General features: G+C 38.2%; 2 protein-coding genes across 2 annotated transcripts; both read left to right on the top strand.

Moving 5' to 3' along the window:
- Window positions 1-2,912: 2,912 nt before the first annotated feature.
- LOC125282489 (olfactory receptor 52A1-like) lies at window positions 2,913-3,851 on the top strand. The gene has a single exon (XM_048217359.2). It carries the CDS (start codon window positions 2,913-2,915, stop codon window positions 3,849-3,851), a length of 939 nt encoding a protein of 312 aa, XP_048073316.2.
- An 11,042-nt stretch (window positions 3,852-14,893) lies between these two features.
- LOC125282505 (olfactory receptor 52A5-like) lies at window positions 14,894-15,850 on the top strand. Its single transcript, XM_048217440.1, has one exon. It carries the CDS (start codon window positions 14,894-14,896, stop codon window positions 15,848-15,850), a length of 957 nt encoding a protein of 318 aa, XP_048073397.1.
- Window positions 15,851-21,722: the final 5,872 nt, after the last annotated feature.

Raw genomic sequence — 21,722 nt, 5'->3', positions numbered from 1 at the left:
AACATACTTATTTATATAGAACTCATCGGCATAGGAACATGCCTACATTTAAGTGTTCTTTAGATTTTTCCCCAATGAGGACAGCAGGACAAAAAAAAATTGTCAAAAGTAAGTTTTATTACTTCTTAAAAGTTTCCTTAACTTGTAAGGAACTAAAAAATTATAACTTGAGTATATTAATTTCTCTGCATTGACCCTGTGGGGAAAAAGAAATGAAGATACCAAGGTGACTCTGCAAGTTGCTAAATTGACTTCAGAGACATTAGCTGTGGATGGACCCAAGAGAGCTTCATTCTGAGCTAGTGGGTCCCTGGTGGCTTGGGCTAGTGGCTAGGAAAACTCATGTTCAGACCTCCTCCTTCTCCACATTCACTGGGAAACATTATAATTGGCAGCCATTTTAAGCTTAATAAATGTATGCTGTGTCTAGCAAATCACAGACCTCGCTCTGAGTTTTGTTGGAAGATGAACTCACCTACGTGATCTCAGAGAGATTTACAGAAGAGAGAGCAAGTCTGCTTTGCAGGGACAGAAGAAAAGCAGGAAAGGCTGTCCCAGAGATGTCCACATATTGGCAGATAGCCCCGGGAGCAAACGGATCAGAATTCATGACGTTTACAAGGGGCTGTTCTAGAAGGAGCAGATAGAAGAAAGGGGCATTTTGAGTACAAACACAAGGGAATGAGGTGGGAATCTCAGGAGGAGGAAGAGTGGATGACAGCTGAGCAGTGAGAGATGGAGGGATGAGGAATGTCGATGGTCTTCAGTTATCTGGTAAGAGCAGAAGTGTTTGCCAACAACAAAGAGAGAGGAAGTTTACCCCTTAATGTTTCACTATCAGCATTTCCAATGATAAGCACTCCTTCTCACGTGCCCTGTAATCACTTCTGTCCTCTCCCACCTGCCTTCCCACAGTCAGTACCGTCCATACATGTCAGGTAATGCTCCCATGGCAACTCCTTTCTCTTGAGTAAGTCAGACAATGGGATTGTTGCTGAAGGATTCCTATTCTAATTCTGATTAGCTGAGGAAGGAAAAAGTCAAGCCTGTGAGAAACAATCTGTGACCTATGGATTTGTAGAATGAAGCTCTGGAGAGCAAAGCTGTGGAAACCCAGGAATTAGCTGACTGATGACTAGTCTATCCTAAATGCATGTTGACGGAATACAGCCTTTCTTCATAAATGATCCCTCTGACTATGATCATTCCCTACAGTTTTAGCTGCAGAAACCACAGCTGTTCTTGAACTACTGGCATATTTGGTGACAGTCAGTACATGGTTAGGTCATCGTGAGCTTGCTCACATAAAGCAACAGTGCTGGAGAGTCTAGGAAGGAACGACATACCTGAACCTTCCTTTCTACAGGATAGTGACTATTTTTCTATTGTACAACTTGAGAATTTCATGATTTTGGTTTGTAATCTTTTAAAGATTATTTTTTTATTTGAGAGAGGAGAGAGAGCATAAGTGGGGAGGGGAGTGGCAGAGGGAGGAGCAGACTCCCCGCTGAGCAGGGAGCCTGATATGGTGCATGATCCCAGGACCCTGCGATCATGACCTGTGCCAAAGGCAGCTGCTTAACTGACTGAGACACCCAGGTGCCCCAGATAAGACATTTTTAAAAGCAATGTTCTTTAAGAGAGAAGAACTCTCATATAAGGACTAAGAGCCCAGTTTGCAGAAAATTCAGTCATCAGTCAATTGAGGTGATTAATTTTCATTCGTTGCTCTCTAGCCCTCTCCTGAATCTTCCTACTATCCCAAGTGCACTCTCTGTCTGGTATTTGTACTTCTCCATATGACTCCTGTTGGGGATGCTATCCTTTCACCGCTTTACTTTCTATTCCTTTCTTGTGACTGAGCTCACAAAATGATTTAAGTGTTCAATTGATCTGTATTTGATTGAGAATTAATAAACCTAAGTTGGCCAAATCTCATGCTAATGGTACCTCTGAACAGTTCAAACCCAAGACCCAGTATCTATTCCATGAATTACCCACTTACTCATTTTCCTACACCCCGTAGTCATCAGCATGGTCCTGTCACCTGTATACTTTGTCACTCTGGACTTCCGAGCCTTCTAGAGATTCTTCCCCTCTAGGGGTTCAGAAATGTGCTTACAGAATGTCAGCTATTTTAAGCACACAACTAATTTTCAGGAATTCAGTTCTTAGAATATGGGATAAATAAAATACAGTCATACTAGAAATGTAAAAATGGCATACAATTTTGACCCATTCTCACCAAAAGTGAATTGGTTTGGATGATCTTTTCCAAAGTTCTTCCTTTACTTTCTTTTGAAAGACATCCGATATTACAGAGCTACAAATGATACAGATAGATAAAGATATCTAAATATAGTATGTATGCTCTTAGATGTCAGCTGTTTTTCTCTTCTCTATCATAGGCAGTGTTTTCTTCTAATACTGGTCAGAGTAGGATTTGCTGGTCCAAAGTGTCAGTTCCAGACCCAGAGACAATGGGAAATTACAGTACAATTGGGTAGCCAGAGTGTGGGATATGGAGAAATTCATCAAACTGTGACTCAAATACCCGTTCCAAGCAAAATAAACAAGTATAATTATTCTGTCCACAGGTCCAGAATGACATAACTGACAGGCCATCAGTTTATTCCTGTACCCATGAGACCTGGCTGGGTCTAATGCAGTGGCCTGCCATGCCCATAATCTGTTGCACTACAGAGCTTCTGGATGTCCTTCCTGAAAACGGTGGTGTTTCTCTATGGATCTTTTTCCTTCAATAATATAAAAGAGATGGGGGATATAATCTCTGAGTTCAGCCAAAATCAGAGAGACTCACTATGATCACTTTGGATAAAAATAGGATTGGAAGAGAAAGTACCAGTGACTGAGATATTTCTTTCAATTGCTTCTGGAGACCTAAAGACATTATGTCCATCTCCAACGTTACAGTCTTCATGCCTTCTGTGTTCACACTAATAGGGATCCCAGGCCTAGAGTCTGTGCAGTGCTGGTTCGGGATTCCATTCTGTGCCATATATCTCATTGGTATGATTGGAAATTCTGTGCTTCTGATTATCATCAAATCAGAGCACAGCCTCCATGAGCCCATGTACATTTTCGTAGCCATGCTTGGAGTCACAGATATCGCACTAGCAACCACAATTATGCCCAAAATGCTTGGCATCTTCTGGTTTCATGTACCAGAGATTTATTTTGAGTCTTGCTTGCTTCAAATGTGGCTCATCCACTCATTTCAGGGCATAGAGTCAGGCATCCTCATGGCCATGGCTCTGGACCGTTATGTGGCCATCTGTTATCCACTAAGACACCGTGCTATCTTCTCCCACCAGCTGGTCGCCCAAATAGGGGCTATGATAACACTCAGGGCTGCCATTCTAGTAGCCCCGTGCCTAGTACTAATAAAGTGTAGGTTGCAATTTTACCATACAACCATCATCTCCCACTGCTACTGTGAGCATATGGCCATCGTGAAGCTGGCTGCAGAAAATGTGTGGGTTAACAAAATCTATGGCTTGTTTGTGGCATTCACTGTTGCAATATTCGATATTACCTTTATCACTTTGTCTTACTTACAGATCTTTATCACAGTTTTTCGTTTGCCCCAGAAGGAGGCTCGGTTGAAAGCTTTCAATACCTGCATCGCCCACATCTGTGTCTTCCTCCAGTTCTACTTCCTTGCCTTCTTCTCCTTCTTCACACATAGGTTTGGTGCTCATGTTCCCCCTTATATTCATATCCTCTTTTCTAGCCTCTACTTGCTGGTCCCCCCATTTCTCAATCCACTTGTCTATGGTGCCAAGACCAAGCAGATCCGTATTCACGTGGTAAAGATGCTGTGTTCCTAAAATCCACTGTGATTAACACTTGTAGTCTTCCCCTTGATATGATAGTAACAATGTCCCCAAAATATATCAAATATTTCAAAAACAATATTAAATGAGAGGGCTTAGTTTTCTATCTATTTCTTTCGTGAAATTTGCCTGCATTTTAGATTCTTTTCGCATCCTCCTCCTCCGTGACGACTGTTACTCAGTACGTTTCTGGATGCTACTGCATAATGAGAGGAAGAAACACAAAGAATAAAATAGGGAAGATGTGATGTTTCCTTTTCTCTTCTCTTTTTCAGCTGCTTCTTTTATGGATTCTTCTCCAGAAGGATTCACAAATATGCATCTATCATTGAATTCAATGCACCCAAAGCCATTGTTCTACAGTGTGCAGTTACTCAATAAAAACAAGGTGTTGGTGTGTCTAGAACATCTTCGTCTCTAAAAAAATTGTTTGAGGACGTGTTTCCTAAGCATTTTGTGTCAAAACAAACAAAGATATAAAGAAACCCAAACCTTTATTGATGTGAGATGATAATACAAAAATTTCAGTGTATCTCCAGAGTCATTAGGGAATTTTGAGATGCAAAAATCATGTGAAATCAAGTGCTCCATTTTATACACCCTTCCTTTTTCTGTTACCTCCACTAGTCTTTATTATTTCATCAAGTGTTATCAAAACACAATATGTTAAATACAGTACAAGGGAATATTGGCAGAGTGGTAAACTGGACACATTGCATAAGTTTCATGGATTTGTTTCCTTGTATTTCTGGGAGGGAAGACGAGAGAAACAAAGAGAGAGGGAACGAAGCAAGAGTTGTAGTGGTATGCCCTGAGAGTGACGGAAGGACATTGAAATCCAGCTGAAAACAGTAGGCAGCAGAGTTAATATCACATGATTTTAACTTATCTTTGGTTTTTAATTAGGAAGCCTGGTTCCTGAAGAATAACGAATGATTGGTCCCATTAGGAAAGGCACACTATACCAGGTATATGATAGAGGCATGAACCAGAGAATGTGCTTAATGTCACCGCACAGATTTTTTATTTCAGTGTAAGATACAATTTGGAGAGACACAGATTACTATGATATCAAATAGGCCACAAGGGCAGATTGGGTAAAGGGCAGCAGGATGAATAAGTCATGGGGATAAAAAGTACAGCCTAGAGAATAGAGTCAAGGGTATTCTAATAGCTTTGTATGGTGACAGATGGTGGCTGCACTTGCTGTGAGCTCACCATAATGTATAGACTTGCTGAATCACTCTTCTGTACCCCTGGAAATAATGCAACATTTTTGTCAGCTAAACTTCAAGTAAAAAAAAAAAGAGTGTCTATGGACACTCTTGAAAGAAGAACCTTACTCCAAAAGTTATTATGTGTCATTAGAGGTTTTCTCCAGAAGGTAAACACATGTTCTTGTGTGCATGTGTAAATATCTGTGTGTGTGTGTGTGTGTGTGTGTGTGTGTGTGTGTGTATCTTTCAAGCAGATGATAGCATATCTTCTCAGTGGATATAAGGCTCATGCTTTTTAATAATTCAAGGCTATTAAGTTAATGAAGAAATGGAGGGTTTTAACTAAGATTAACAACTTCAGAGCTTAAGCCTAGTGTACCATTCCTGAAAACTTCAGCTTATCAAAGACCATTTAATGAACAATAATGGAAAATATGGAAAATATGCATACATGTGCATAAAATCAATGCATCTATAATATAAACTGCATGTCATATAAATTGGAGATACTCTGGCTTGTTTAATGGGTTTAGGCTCAATGACACATCAATGACTGCTGAGGATGACTATTTCTAAATCTAGGGGATGTCGGGGGCACCTGTTGAAAATTTTTTCAGTGTCAATATTTATTATAGAATTAACATATGATGACTATACTGGATTGCCAATAGGAGTTGTCATTCTTAGATAACATAGTTTCTTTAGGAATAAAACTCAAATGGCAGCAGAAGTAATTTCTTAATGTTTTAGCCAGGGTTCAGCAACCTTCTATGAAAAGGAACAAATACAGAGCTTAGGCTTTGTGGGCAAAGAGACAATTCAAAACTAGTAAATAGGTATTTTAATAGCAAGAGAGAAAACATATTTGCACAAAAAAATTTTAATGATATTCAAAATTTAGTATGAGTAATAATAATCCTAATTGTGTAGTTTTTGTATTATTCAGTCTAAAGTAGAAGAATGGAATTCATTTTTTTCTGGGGGATAACATTCTGCTTAAGTGGGGCTGAAAGTCAGGTTTTCCCTATCACCACATTGATCTCAAAAGTTCATCTCTAAAAACTGTTCTCAGCTAGTGGGCTGTACAAAGACAGCAGGCCAGCATATGGTGATCCACTCTAATTCCAATTTTATCTGGAGAAGTTTGAAATATATGTAACAATTACTAGTCCTAATGGCGATCCTCAAAATAGTGGGAGTGGAAACCTTTGAGGAGACAGAATGTGAAACTGGAAATTATTTCTATCATCCTCAATTGTCAATATGGCTTAAAATATCTAGTCTAGAGTCCAGATGGCCCCATTACTGCAGCCTTCAAATTATCAAAACCAGCTCCAATCTGAGACCTGAAAAGGGAAAAAAGGGGAAACAAATGGGTCATTGCAAGGACAAGAGGATAACTGGGACTCTGTATCTTCACACACATGGGCCACGACAATTATAGAAAAACTCTTGCATGGGGAATTGTCTGAAAAAGAGAAATATATTTTGTAGATGGTAAATTTTAATGATTTCTAGAAACTTCAAAATGATCCTTTAAAGAGATTGCATTAATTCCAACGACGACTAATAGCACTTATATATCTGAGTCCTCAAACACTGGTATGATTGAGATTTTTGAGCTTTGACACTCTGCTGGGTGAAGTATAATTCTCTTTATAATTAACATTAATGAAGAGTGCAAAACTGCTGCTTTTTTCTACTTGTGTATCCTTTTGTTGAAATACTTTATTGTTTCCTTTGATCATTTGCTGGTTTGTGTTCATTTTTTCCTTGTGTGTTTAAAATCTGATAAACATATATTGAATTAATATTTTCGAGGGCTTTATCTCTCAAGAGTGATTTCAAAAGCAGAAAGCGGTCTTCCTAACACTGAGTTTTCACACGTCAGGGCAGGAACTGACTTTCACTGTTGGTGTTGGCTTTCAGAGAAAGCAGCAATAATGCATTGACCCTTTTGGCTTTTTGAAAGCCCTTAACTAAATGTTCAATTTGGGCAGAATAACTTGCAACATTTGTCCCTCTCCATCCTTCTTCTTGGGAGAAAAGCGTCCATGGACTTCTGTAAAATTCACAACATGTACAAGACATCGGTTTTTAGTATATTCAAAAAATTGTGTTACTGTCTCTTCTCTAATTCTATAACATTTTTGTCATCCCGTAAAAATTTCCCTTTCCATCACCAGGGCTAGCCACTCATCCTGTCCCCAGCTTCTGGAAACCACGCATCTACTTACGGACTCTATGGATTTGACTAGTCTGGACATTTCAGGAAAGTATATCATATGATACCAGGTCATTTATGTCTGGCTCCTTTCACATAGCATAAAAACTTCGAGGTCAGCTATGTTGTAGTATATCAGAACTTCCTTTTTGTTGTTGTTGTTGTTGATGCAATGTCATTGTACATATGTATCTGAATCTCCTCTTGCACCTGGCAGTCAGGACTCTGGCCACATGATCCTCTCCTCTCTGCATGGTAAGGACTCTGATTTTAAATCAGACAATTCCACAAATAGTATAGGCAGGCCAGGTCCTGCTATTTTGTATTCCCCTAATTCCTTTAAAGTTATATATTTTCAATTAATAAATTTTATCAACCCTTCCAGTAAAAGCTATTCTATTCATTTCTAACACTGTTGTGTTCAAAATTAAACTTTGGGGCATTTGGGTGGTTCAGGTCGTTAAACGACTGCCTTTGGCTCAGGTTTTGATCCCAGGGTCCCAGGATTGAGTCCTGCATCGGGTTCCCTGTTGAGAAAGGAGTCTGCTTCTCCCTCTGACCCTTTCCCCTCGCATGCTCTCTGTTACTCTCTCTCTCAAATAAAAAGTATTTAAGAAAAAAAATAAAAATTAAACGTTTATTCCTGGTTTTTATCAGAACACATATAGAATGAAGAGCCGCTGCTGAAAATATGCACTCTGTAGTTCCTATCACATTACTCCGAAGTAGTTATTTCTATTATTATAAGAGCTCTAAGGAATTGTATCTGTCACCTAATAAGGAATCACATTGTTTCTAAAATATCGTATTCCCCTGTAGCTCTCATGGGTTTTAACTAAAGTGTATCTAAGAGTTATTTCGTCTCCAACATTCGATGGCATTATGATTCTACGAGGCTCCAAATTTTTTTGCATTTCCCCAAGGTGTCTTGAGAGTCATTCAATATGTGTATCACATTATAATTCTCTGTAGAGAGAGTAGTGCACCAATTTCAGAGCCTGCTGACTTCACCTCAGCCTACTTCATATTCTATCTGAAAACTAATTCTTTCGTTTTCTCTGAAAATACGCTACTTTATTTTGAGTTCATCAGGTGCTACTCTGCTGGGTGGGTGGCACTCTGATGCAGGTTCTTTACTGATTTACCTGTTTGTGCCATTTATTTCAATCTATCATGTGATGTCACTGAGAGCAGAGCTGGAAAGAGATACACACAACCAAGTCCCCAAACCACTGTGAAGTAACCCAGCACACCAAGCAGCCATTTTCTAGGATGAAGATAATTTTAGGGCGGTTTAAGGGCAAGATGGGAGTCAGAGAGTCGTTCAGTGCATAGCGAATATGTCTGCTCAACAATGCCAGATGCAACGACACAGGACAAACACCATGTGACTCTCAGTAAGGCCATCATGTCCTCAGGCAGATGCATGTAATGAGGTCTTGTTAGACTTTTTCTTGCACCACACAGATGGAGACTCTTTTCCTTTCCTCATGATACCAAAGCTTAAATTCACAAACCTCCCTTATTTTTCAACTGAGTTAACACTGGCCATAAATAGTTCATAGGTGGGAAATATATATATATATAGGAACTGGCACTAAAATCTGAAAATGCATTATATTATTTCATGAGAATCCTAAATGAATGGGAAAATTTCTTTTTTTAAGTTAAATGCAGTTTCCCAACATACAGTACATCATTAGTTTCAGAAGTAATATTCAATAATTCATCAGTTGCATATAACACCCAGTGCTCATCACATCACATGCCCTCCTTAATGCCCATCATCCAGTTACCGGAATCCCCCCACTGACCTCCTCTTCCATACTCCTCAGTTTGTTTCCCAGAGTTAAGAGTCTCTCATGGTTTGTCTTCCTCTCTGATTTCTTCCCCTTCAGTTTTCCCTCCATTCCCTTCTGATCCTCTGAACTCTTTGTTATATTCCACATATTTTGAATCCAGATGATACTTGTCTTTCTTTGACTTATTTCGCTTAGCATAATACCCTGTAGTCCCATCCACATCAATCCAAATGGTAGGTATTCATCCTTTCTGATGGCTGAGTAATATTCAATTGTATGTATAAACCACATCTTCTTTATTCATTCATTTGTTGAAGGATGTCTCAGCTCCTTCCACTGTGTGGCTAATATGGACATTGCTGCTATGAACATTGGGGTGCAGGTGTCCCTCGTTTCACTACGTCTGTGTCATTGGTGTAAATATCTAGTAGTACAATTGCTGGGTCATAGGATAGCTCTACTTTTAACGTCTTGAGGCACCTCCATACTGTTTTCCAGAGTAGCTATACTGCTTGTATTCCCACCAACAGTGTAGGAGGGTTTAATTTCTACGTCACCAAGAAATATTCCATTTAGTTTTTTGTCAGCATGTCTACACTGATTATTCTGAATACCTTGAGATGTTTTCATTTCCCCTCATTGACTCATTATTTTGTATAAAAATGTCATTGATTCTATGTGTTGTCTTGGGACAGCGTCTTCTCTTAGATGTTGAATGGACGATCAATTTGAGCTACCACTCCCCAAGGGCACAAGGATTTGGGGTTTTATTAGATGCAGATCTGCTATGAGACAAATTCTCCTGGGTTTTGAACCATGTCGTGCCTGCTTTCCATCCTTGTCCCAGGCTAATTGAAAGCTCACCAGTGACTGGTGCAAAAAATCCCCCAGGTGGCTCCTATAGTACAAAATAGCCATCTTCACTCTCAGAAACACCAGAAGATTTTCACTCTGTGGCTTCCAGGTAAGTCTTTGGGCCTTAGATCTGCACTGAGCGTGGGGAAAGTGGAGGATTGGTTTCAAAGAGAACACAACACCCTTATGAGCCAAGAATCTTACAGGATGATAAACAAGCAGTAGAGTCTTACAGTTGCTGATTTTTCAAACATGAAGAATATTTTGTTTCATGTTGTTGCCCAGAATGTTTCTTAATCAGTTAATCACACAATGGGTGATAGATTTTAAAGTAGGCCTGACAAGAGAAGGATATTATGTATATAGTAAACATTTAAAAAAAAAAACCCTTTGTTTCTGATACTCCATCGCTGGGGCCTTGAAGCAGAGGTCAAAGGCTGAATGTCAGAGACTTTGTACAGGGAAAGACTTCCTGAGATTGTAGGGAGAGTAGATTTAGACCTAAGGCCCTTGATTGGTTTAGGTTCTGGGATTCAGCCTGAGTCAGAAGAAGAATTGTCAGTAACATGAATGGTTCAGGGTTGATGCTGAACATGACACTCATGATTGTTTTCCTGACCCATGAATTTCAAGGGTTTAAGATTTGTCTCCTCCCTCTTCTAAAAATGTACGTGTCTGTGTCCATACACACGGTTGCTTCAAACATCCTTGGCATTCAGTGTTGCTGCTTTCAACCAAGAAAATCTTAGTCTCCCGTCCCCTCCCATGATTTCCCACCATCAAGTCAGCAAGCAGCAGAGATATTGCTTACTTGTTAATCTTCCAATGTGGCCAGGTCACGTCATCCCATCCCATCTGGACTACCACAAGTATCCCTCTAACTTCATCTCCCTATGCCAGCTCTCATCCTTTTAAGCCATTTATCAATCTGCTAGCAGAACAGATATGTAGAGGGAAAAAAAATCCTTGTTATTCCACCTAAGTTTTTGAAATTATTATCGTCAAATTAGAACCGTACATTCGTTACTCTTCCCTTTCCTTCACCTCAACCATCATCATCTCTGTTTATGGAACAATTCATACGTGAAAAGTACTTGTTGATTTACAATCCCACTGCACATTTCATGCTTCTTTGATTTTGTTCAAAGTATTTCCTCTGGGAATGTCTTTCCATCTCCTTTATCTGGCCAATATCTGCTGAAGAATGATCCCCCTTGCTACCCAGATTTATTCTGCCTATTCTGAATAAAGCTAAAAACATTGATTCTCCTTTAATTAAAGACTATTCTTCTACAGTGTAAAATTCCAGAACAATGGTTACTAACCAGGTGTGTTATGTCCCTCCCCACACAAGCAGGTGACATTTGGCAATGCCCGAGACATTTTTGATTTTCATGACCAGAAAGAACCACTGGCATCTAGTGGGTAGGAGTCAGGGATGCCGCTAAGCCTCTTGCAATGTAGAGAATTACCCCAGGAACAAAGTGTATCTAAGTAAAAATGCCAGGTGTGCTGAGAAGGCGAAAACCTGCTTAAGAAGAATATCAGGGCTCATGAAGTTGGAAATCTAAAACTATCAGGAAGACAAGTAACTACTTTATTCACATGAGTTTTCTTCTGCTAGGTTAAAGCGTGCTTTTCTGTTTAATTTGTCTGCTCCTGTGTTTACGTTCTTTCTTCCTCTTTTTTTTCTTGCTCTCTTTCTGATTACTCATGGTATATAGTGCTGCTGAGCTTCACTGGGCACGCTATCCTGTAACGATTCTCTAGGACAGCACTGACCCACGTGGCCACATTAGTTCTCCAAATGAATGTTCGTGACAAACACAGTAGCACACACTTATGACCCCAATTACGGAGAGTGGTAGCCAGTATATGGATGGTATAGAATTGAAAATGTTGTTTTACATTAGACACATAGCATATTTTAAATGTGTACTTAATGTATGTATTATAATTGATCAAAATATGGAAGGTATATGGGAGATTTTTTTCCATCAGAATTTAAACAGGCAGAAACTGATTAAAATTTGCTGTATGTGTTTCTACAACCCCCCGATGTAGTTACACAATGAAATATATTCCATATCCTTACTGAAGTATAATTCTAAAATCTCAGATGATACGCACTATTTTTTCTTCTTCCTGCATCTGTGTGCCATGGAATTTGGATCCAAGCAGATTCATCTATTGCAACAAAAAGTCTTAGTTTTTCATTAATAAAATATAGGGTAATAACACCAATATCTTAAGTTAATAAGATTAAATACCCTAAAATGTCTGACGATTTTATGAAGGTGAATGATATAGTACATATTTAATAAATGGTGGGTATCAGTTTTGATTTTTAAGTCCTCAGCATATTTTAGATTCTTCAAAAATATAGAATACATATATTTTACATATTCTCTAATTACTTCAAAAATACTTGGAACATAGTGAATTCTTAATTATTGTGTATCGATTAAAATCATTAGGATATAAACTTCTGATTTTTGGATTGCAATGTTGTTTGAGGAGGATTTGAGGAAGATCTAGTTTGACATACTGTATATTTGCTAAAAAGAAGAGTTCGGAGACAAAGGGTCTCAGAAAGGAAAGCCTCTCTGAGAGTTGAATACATTTGAGGAAGAGGAATGCACTGACAAGTTGTCCTTAGAATGCACCTTAGAACGAGGAGCGTTCTAAGTAATCTTACATGGAGAGAGATAGTCTAAATTCATAGATAATCTATGTTATATAAAATGCTTGAGAATCAATGCTTTTCAGGCTTAAGGAGGTAATGATGGTCATTGATGGGGACAGAGAAGAGCAGAGGACACAGATTGGCACTTGGGATTAAGTATAAGAGACGTGAAAACAGCAGGGCAGAGTATGAACAAGATCTGACAGGGACTGCCAAAGCAAACAGTCAGGATTGACTTATCTGTAGAGAGAATAATCTGGAAAATGGGCATGACATATGGATGGGTTTTGGAAAAACATAGAAACTTTGACAAATTAGGTTGGAAACATTCTGAGGCTACTGGAGATTGATCAGACTATGAAGACACCATCCTGAGAAGTCAAGCTGGTGAGCTGCAAAACGTAAAAATAGTCTGGCCAAACTTGTCTTCTGATTATGATCAGCAGAATTTCCACCAGCACTAGGATGCTTTATGTCAGCCCACGTGGAGTCTAGTTCATGAAATGCGTATGCTTTGTATTAAATAATTTTTTTCTCGATGCCAATTTTCAGGTCACAAAATAGGCACAGGCGATGAGAAGTAAACATAAGATAAAAAGCATCTGTTTGGTCCACTAGTCACGGACTAGAAAGAAACCATGTGTTCCTTTAAATTTTGTCATTGAAAATGATTAAGGCATGCAGAAACGCAGAACCTCATGGTTGTTCTTACAGTGACTTTGTGAAAAGAGAAAATTTGAAAGGAGTTGTTAAAGTCGTTAAAGTCATTAAAGAAAAGATGGATAATATTCCATTGCATATAGATGCCACATCTTCTTTATCCATTCATATGCTGGTGGGCACTCAGGTTGTTTCCACATCTTAGGTACTGTAAATAATGCTGAAATAAACACAGGATTGCATATATCTCTCCAATATTCTGTTTTCCTGTCCTTGGATATATACCCACAAGAGGAATTGCTGGATTATATGTAGATCATTGTTTCAAAATTTTCATTGAACCCTCATATTGCTTTCCCTAGTGGCTGCATTCCTACCAATTAAGTGCAATGGTTTCATTTTTACAAAATCCCCCACCCCCCAAAAAAACAACTTATTGCCTTTTGTCTTACTGATGACTGGTCTTCTAACAAGAGTGAGGTGATATCTCGTTGTGGCTTTGACTTACGTTTGTCTGATTATTAATTTATTGAGACACGAGAAAGAAGGAACTCCTCTTATTTGTGACAATAGTAATAAACTTTGAGTACATTATGCTGTGAGACAGTCAAAGAGGTAATGGCAAATAATGTATGAAATCACTAATATGTAAATGGAATCTTAAAAGAGTTGAACTTCATGGCATTCCACTTACACGGAATCTAAAAAAAAATGAAGCAAATGCATAAACACATAAACAGCAGAAAGGGATCCATAAATACAGAGAACTAACTGATGGTTGCCAGAGAGGCAGGGGTTTGAGGGTGGCCAGTTTGGTGAAGGGGAGTGGGAAACACAGGCTTGCAATGATGGGATGAATAAATTACATGGACAAAAAGTACAGCATGGGGATTAGAGTCAACGGTTTGTACTAGGTTGTATGGTGACACGTAGTAGCTACATTAGCGGTGAGCACAGCGCAATGTATGTGTAGACTTGGTGACCTACGATGCTGTGTATCTGACACTAAAGTATTATCAGGTATCAACCACATTTCAATAACAACAAATAGCCAAACTCATAAAAACAGATACAATGTCTCCTGTGAGAATACACAGGAGATACTTTATTAGTAAGTCCTAGAAATCTAATGTACAGGATCGTAAATGAAACAATAATATTACATCAAAAACATCAAACTTGCTAAGAGACTACATCTTAGTTATTTCCACCACAAAAAAGGAGTCAGAATTATGTGATGTGATGGTGTTAGCTAAATTATAATTGCATTCACATTGCAATCTGTGAATGTACCAAATCAGCATGTTGTGCACCTAAGCATAGACAATGTTCAGTGTTACCTATACTTCAATAATAAACAAAGGAATGAGAAGGTTACCATCCTTTATCTAACTGAGCTATGCTTTGCTAAAATAAAGCATGTAGTCTTACCTTTAATTTTCATAAATAAAGGGAATAGAATGTGATTTACCTAACTGAAGTAGGCTTTGCTAAAGTAGAGTAATTTCTCTTACTTTTCATTCATGTAGTCTTGACAGGGAATAGAAGATGAAACAGCCACACCACTACTTGATTCTACCGACCAAATCATCATGCTCATACCCAATGGTTCCGTCTTCACGCCTGCTCTCCTAACACTCACTGGGATTCCCGGGCTGGAGTCAGTGCAGCGTTGGATTGGAATTCCATTTGGTGTCATGTATTTCATGGCTGTGATTGGGAATTCCCTTATTTTAGGTATAATCAAATATGAGCACAGCCTCCATAAGCCCATGTACATATTTCTGGCCATGCTGGGGGCCACAGACATTGCACTTAGCACCTGCATTCTTCCCAAAATGTTAGGCATCTTCTGGTTTCATTTGCCAGAGATTTCCTTTGTAGCCTGCCTTCTACAAATGTGGTTTAGTCACTCCTTCCAGGCAATTGAATCAGGCATCCTACTGGCAATGGCCCTAGATCGCTATGTGGCCATCTGTCACCCCTTGAGACACATCACCTTCTTCTCCCAACAACTCTTGACTCACATTGCAGTTGGGGTGATACTCAGGGGTGCCATTCTTGTAGCCCCGTGTCTGGTGCTCATCAAATTTCGTCTTAAACTCTTCCGAACTACAGTCATCTCCCATACTTATTGTGAGCACATGGCCATCGTGAACCTGGCCACTGAAGATGTCCGGATCATCAAGATGTATGGTCTCTTTGTTGCCTTCAGTATCTTAGGGTTTGACATAATCTTCATCACCTTGTCTTACATTCAAATCTTTATCACTGTGTTTCAGTTGCCCCAGAAGGAGGAACGGTTCAAGGCCTTTAATACCTGCATCGCCCACATCTGTGTCTTCCTACAGTTCTACCTCCTTGCCTTCTTCTCCTTCTTCACACATAGGTTTGGTGCTCACATACCACCATACGTTCATATCCTCTTATCAAACCTGTACCTGTTAGTCCCTCCTGTCCTCAACCCTATAGTCTATGGCGTGAAGACCAAACAAATTCGTGACCATGTCCTGAAATTGTTATTTTCCAGAAAATTTCTTAATCACTAGTAGCTACTTCTACAGGTATTTTAGGTTGATTCAGAGTAGCAACATAAACATGGTAAAAGCTTAATCTTCTCTATATATGTATATTCTGAAAACATTTCACTCTCAGATACTCATAACTGAAGGAAGTTTAAAAAAAAATCATGAAACACCTAAAAACCTTGGTTTGCCACCCATATAAAGAACAAAAATCTCTTATGCTGAGATTTCAGGCTGTTTTGGTTTTTCTTTTATTTTTGCTTTGTCTGTTTAAACCTAGAAGTTTCTCTCTGGCAACACTTAGATCTACACAGAAATAAAATGTGAAAAAAAACACTTGATCACAGATAACTTCCAAGGACCATGTCACACGTCAGTATTCTTCAACCGTTAACCCAAGACATAGCTACAATTCTAGCTATGCCTCATTTTCAATATCAGAGCACTCAAATATGTGAAGCCAATGTTAACACAACTGAAGGGCTAAATAGACAGCAACACAAAAATTGTAGGGGACTTCAGTTCCCTTCTTCCAACAATGGATAGAACTTGCAGGCAGAAGGTCAGTGAGAAACTGGGGACTTGAACACTATTGACCAAAGGGACCTAACATGCACATACAGAATATTTCCCCAACAACATCAATACACATGTTTTGACTAGTGCACAAGAAACATTTTCCAGGATAAATCGCATGTGTGAGAACAGAGAATATCTTAAATACTTAAGAAGTTTGAAATAATATTGAGTATCTTTCTGATTACAATACAAGGGAAGTGGAAATCAATAGCAGAGGAAAATCTTAAGAAGAATATTCATTAATATATATAAATTAAACAACACAGTCCTGAAGAACTGATGGCTCATGGCTTAGAGAAGAAACAAAAAGGGTAATGAGAAAACCTCTTAAGAACAATGCACAGAATGGGTGAAGATATTTGTAAATGACATATCAGATAAAGGGCTAGTATCCAAAATCTATAAAGAACTTATCAAACTCAACAACCAAAGTATAAATAATCTAATCAAGAAATAGACAGAAGACATGAACAGACTTTTCTCCAAAGAATACATATAAATGGCCAACAGACACATGAAAAAGTGTTCAACATCAGTTGACATCAGGGAAATACAAATGAAAGCCACAATGAGATAACACCACGCACCAGTCAGAATGGCAAAAGTTAACAAGGCAGGAAAGGAGGGTTGTTGACTAGGATGCAGAGAAACGGGAACCCTCCTACACTGTTGGTGGGAATGCAAGCTGGTGCAGTCACACTGGAATACAGTATGGAAGTTCCTCAAAAAAGTAGAAATAGAGCTACCCTACAACCCAGCAATTGCACTACTGGGTATTTACCCCCAAAATACAAATGTAGTGATCCAAAGGGGCACCTGCACCCCAATGTTTATAGCGGCAAAGTGCACAATAGCCAAACTATGGAAAAAGCCCAGATGTCCATCAACAGATGAATACATAAAGAACAAGTGGTATATGTATACAATGGAATATTATGTAGCCATCAAAAAAGAAATCTTGCCATTTGCAATGAGATGGACAGAACTAGAGGGTATTAACCAAAGTGAAATAAGTCAATCAAAGAAAGACAATTATCATATGATCTCACTGATATGTAGGATTTAATGAACAAGGCAGAGGATTGTAGGGGAAGACAGGAAAAAAAAAGTGAAATAAGATGAAACCAGAGAGGGAGACAAAGCATAATAGACTCCTCATCTTAGGGAACAAACTGACGGCTGCTGGGGAGGTATAGGGTGGCTGGGTGGTGGACGTGGGGAGGGTATGTGTTGTCGTGAGTGCTGGGTGGTGTGTAAGACTCGTGAATCACAGACCTGCAGCCCTGAAACCAATAATACCTTATATGTTAATTTTAAAAAAGAATAATGAAATGAAAACACATGAAACTAAAGCCTATGGGATGCAACAGAAGTAGTACAAATCAGAATTTAATAAGAATAATTGTCTACATTCAAAATAAAAGATCTCAAGTAAATAACCTAAGTTTACACCAATGAACTAGTCAAAGAAGAACAAACTAAACCCAAATTAACAGAAGTGAAATAAGATTAAAGCAGAAATAAACATCATGGAGAATGGAAAAACAATGGGGGAAAAACAATAAAAGTAAGAAGTTGGTTATTTTGAAAAGATTAACACAATGAACAAACTTATGAGTAAACCCGAAAAGAGAGACAAGACTGAAATAAGTAAATCATAAGTAAAAGAGGAGACATTACAACTGAGAGCACATAAATAAAAAAATAAATAAAAAATTAAAAAAAACCACAAAAACCTTAAGAGACTCTAATGAAAAGCAATATGCCTACAAATTGGATAAGCTGAAGAATAGGGTTAATTTTTTCTTTTTTTAAGCCACGATAAAAAAAGAAGTCAGGAGAATCATTTCCCTTGAAGAAGGGGCGACAGTGAAGGAGACTGTTAAGGACTGGGGAGAGGTGGTTCATTCTAGGGTACGAGTAAGGTACAGTCCTCGTTCAGGGGCTTAATGATTTATGTCTACCTCATGACAATTAGTTAAGCTGGACAGCATACGATTTTTGTATGTATGTTAGAATTTGGTAACAGATTTTTAAAAATAAGTAAATAATTGCTCAGTAAGAACACAAAGCAAAACAAAAAGAAGAAAGAGATATATTAGTGATCCATTGCACATGAAAGGATTCTGAAAGATATCAATATGAAATGCACTGGGGGATACTGGATCAGATTCTGGGCAAGAAAAAATGTACCTCAGAGAAGTCATTCTTTCGCTTCTTGTCTAAATGTCAGCAAGGTCTGAAGATTAGGTGATAGTATTGTTTCAATACTAGGTGTCCTGATTTTGATTATATTATATTATGCAGTAGAATATTCATGTTCTTAGTCAAAAAACAGAATTATTTAGGAGTAACCCATGTCTTCAATGTACTCCTAAACAGTGCACCAAGAAATTATCTCTCTATCAGATCATAAAGCAAAATGGGGCCAAATGCAAATGATATCTGAATCTGGGTAAACGTCATAAGAGATTTTCTTGAACTATTCTTGCACAATTCGGTACATTTCAAATTATATCAGTCGAAAGCTTTTCAAAAAGCACTCTTTTTGAAAATGTTCTTAATTCAGGAAAGGGTACAACACCCACTTACTTAACATTCCAGAAATATAATCATTGCTTCTGCTGTTCAGCTCTACTGTAGACCTACTCCATCACTAATCCTAGTGATTGTGTATTAATTCCAAAAGATGATCCCTCTTTTATATCAGTACTTATTCCCATTTTAGTCTTTCATGAAATCTTATGAGAAATAAAATACTTTTCATCATCCGCTTATTGGTATTTCTTTTCTACATCTTCTGAAAGTTATGAAAATTAGTTTTCTAAATTTGAAAACTAGTCTGTCATCCCACTATATTATGTAATATTTGTCTTCAAGTGGTTTTAAAATTTCTTGCTTTTTTTAATACAAAATAAGCTGCTTAGTGCATCTGTAAACTGTTTCTTCTATGGTGTATGATAACATGTATACATTTTTGCTAGCCTAACTGCTATTCAGATTTTAGAATTTAGTGAGGAATGTCCTTTCATTAAGTAACATTGAACATTTCTTTCTTTTTTTTCTATACCCCTTCTAAAGCTTTCACAGCAGATATCACATTGCCCTCCTACTCCATTTCTTTTTTATGCAACTGCACCTTCCACATAGATCATGTCTAATTTATCTGTGCTCATGACCTGGATAACACAGAACACATTTTAGAGATAAATGTATATGGAATGAAGGAATGAGAGAATAAAGACACATTACTTTTTAAACCCAAACTTACATAATACATAAGCATTAATTCTCACAATAGCATTATATCCCTACTTTCCAATCGCAAGAACAAGCAGAGGAAGAGGTGTTCCAAACTCAAATAACTTAATGACATCATATTTTATTAACTAGTCAAATAACTAAATCATATCATATTTTATTGACAACAATAGCTCTATATCCTAATTTTAAGCTCCAAAACATCAATAATTAAGGTCATGTATTTATTTTGCAAAAGCTCTACACTGTACCACAGAAAGTACTTTTATAGATTAAGATCCCTGATCCACAGAACAAATACATGAAGGTAGAGATATGGAAACAGAAACATGGAGAAGCCGAGTGTAAAGCCTCCAATACAGAGTTTAACAGTGGCAGAATCTGGATTCAAAACTAGAGAGTCCATTTCAAAACTCATTTTTAAACAACTATATCATTAGTGCTCTCATAACTGAAAACTCAAATCCATTTAACTTGAAATGCGAAGGATAGCAGGCAATTGTATAAACCAGTTTCTGTTTTGAGACTTGGTGAAAGAAGGGTCACGAGGATGTTTATTTACGTAGATCTCATGGCATAGGAGCAAGTCTACTGTTGCATGTGTTTTACATGATCTCCAAGTGAGGAAGCAGAAAATGAACTGAACTCATCAAAATATAATTTATGTATATGAATTTGTCTGCCTTTACTTAGTAGGGGAAGAGAAGAGAGCAAGGAGAGAAGAAGAGGGCAAAGTACTAGTTTCAGAAATGATTTCTGAGACATTCGGTGTGTATGGACCCTAGAGGGCATCGTTCTGAGATCCTGTGTCCCTGGGGCCTTGGGTTACTGGCAAGGAAATCTTTCAGGCCATGTTCAAATCTCCTCCTTCTCCACATTCACTGGGGAACATCACAATTGGTGGCCAGCAACTATCTTCTACAATCAAGCTCAATAAATGTATGCTGCTGCTTCAGCATGATATAGACCTTGCTGCAAATTTTGTTGGAGATGAACACATCAAATTGATCTCAGAGAGACATATAGTAGAAGGAGCAAGTCTGTTTTTCAGGGACAGAAGAAAAGCAGGAATGGCTATCTCACAGATGTCCACACATTGGCAGATGGCCCAGCAACAAATGGATCAGAGTTCACGATATTGACATTGATGAGGGCTATTACTGAGGGTGCAGACAGAAAGAAGAGGCACTGCCCAGCACGAGATACCAGGCATGAGACCAGAATCTCAGGAGAAATAAAGGTGGATGAGAGGTAAGCAAGGAAGGATAGTGCTATGAAGACTGACAATGGTCTTCAGGTGTCTGGTAAGAGCAGAACTGGTTCCCAACAATAAAGGCTTAGGAAGTCTCACTACCCCAAGTTTACCCCATACTGCTTCACCACCACTTTTTCCAAGGATGACCACTCCATCCCACTGCCCTGTAGTCACCTTTGTCCTCTCTCACCTGCCTTCTTATCATCTGTACCTGTCAGGTGATGCTCCCATGGCAGTTCTTTCTCTTGAACAAGTCAGAGAATAAGATTGTTATTAAAGGATTCCTATTCTAATTCCGATTAATGTAGAAGGAAAAATTTAACAAAAGGATCTATGATCTATGAAGTTGTCAAATTGAATATAGGGAAGCAAAGTCTTGAAAATCAAAGATTTATTTGACTAACTGGTCTCTTTTATATATAGGTCTGCGGACACAGACTCTCTTCATAGAATGGCCTTGTTGACTGGGTTCCTTCATTTGAGATTTAGCCACATAAACCACAGCTCTTCCTGCATTACTGGCATATTTGGGGACATTCTTCATATGATTAGATGATCATGGGCTTGTTGACATAAAGCAACAGTGTTGGAGGGTCTAGGAAAGCATGAGATAACCGAAACCCTGTTTTTGTTTTTGTTTTTGTTTTTAACAGTCTAACATTTTCTCTCTCTTACACCTTGAGAAATTCTTGATTTAAGATATGCAATTTTTAATGTTTTTTTGTTTTTTGAAGTAGTGACTTCATTCAGTTTATTAGCTATTCAAGATACTTCAAACTGCATTTTCCCACAGAAACACTT

Source organism: Ursus arctos, unplaced genomic scaffold (assembly GCF_023065955.2).
Source record: "Ursus arctos isolate Adak ecotype North America unplaced genomic scaffold, UrsArc2.0 scaffold_22, whole genome shotgun sequence".
NCBI classification, from domain to species: domain Eukaryota; kingdom Metazoa; phylum Chordata; class Mammalia; order Carnivora; family Ursidae; genus Ursus; species Ursus arctos.
Note: the sequence above shows the minus strand (reverse complement) of the source record. Positions and strands in the feature narration are given on the sequence as shown.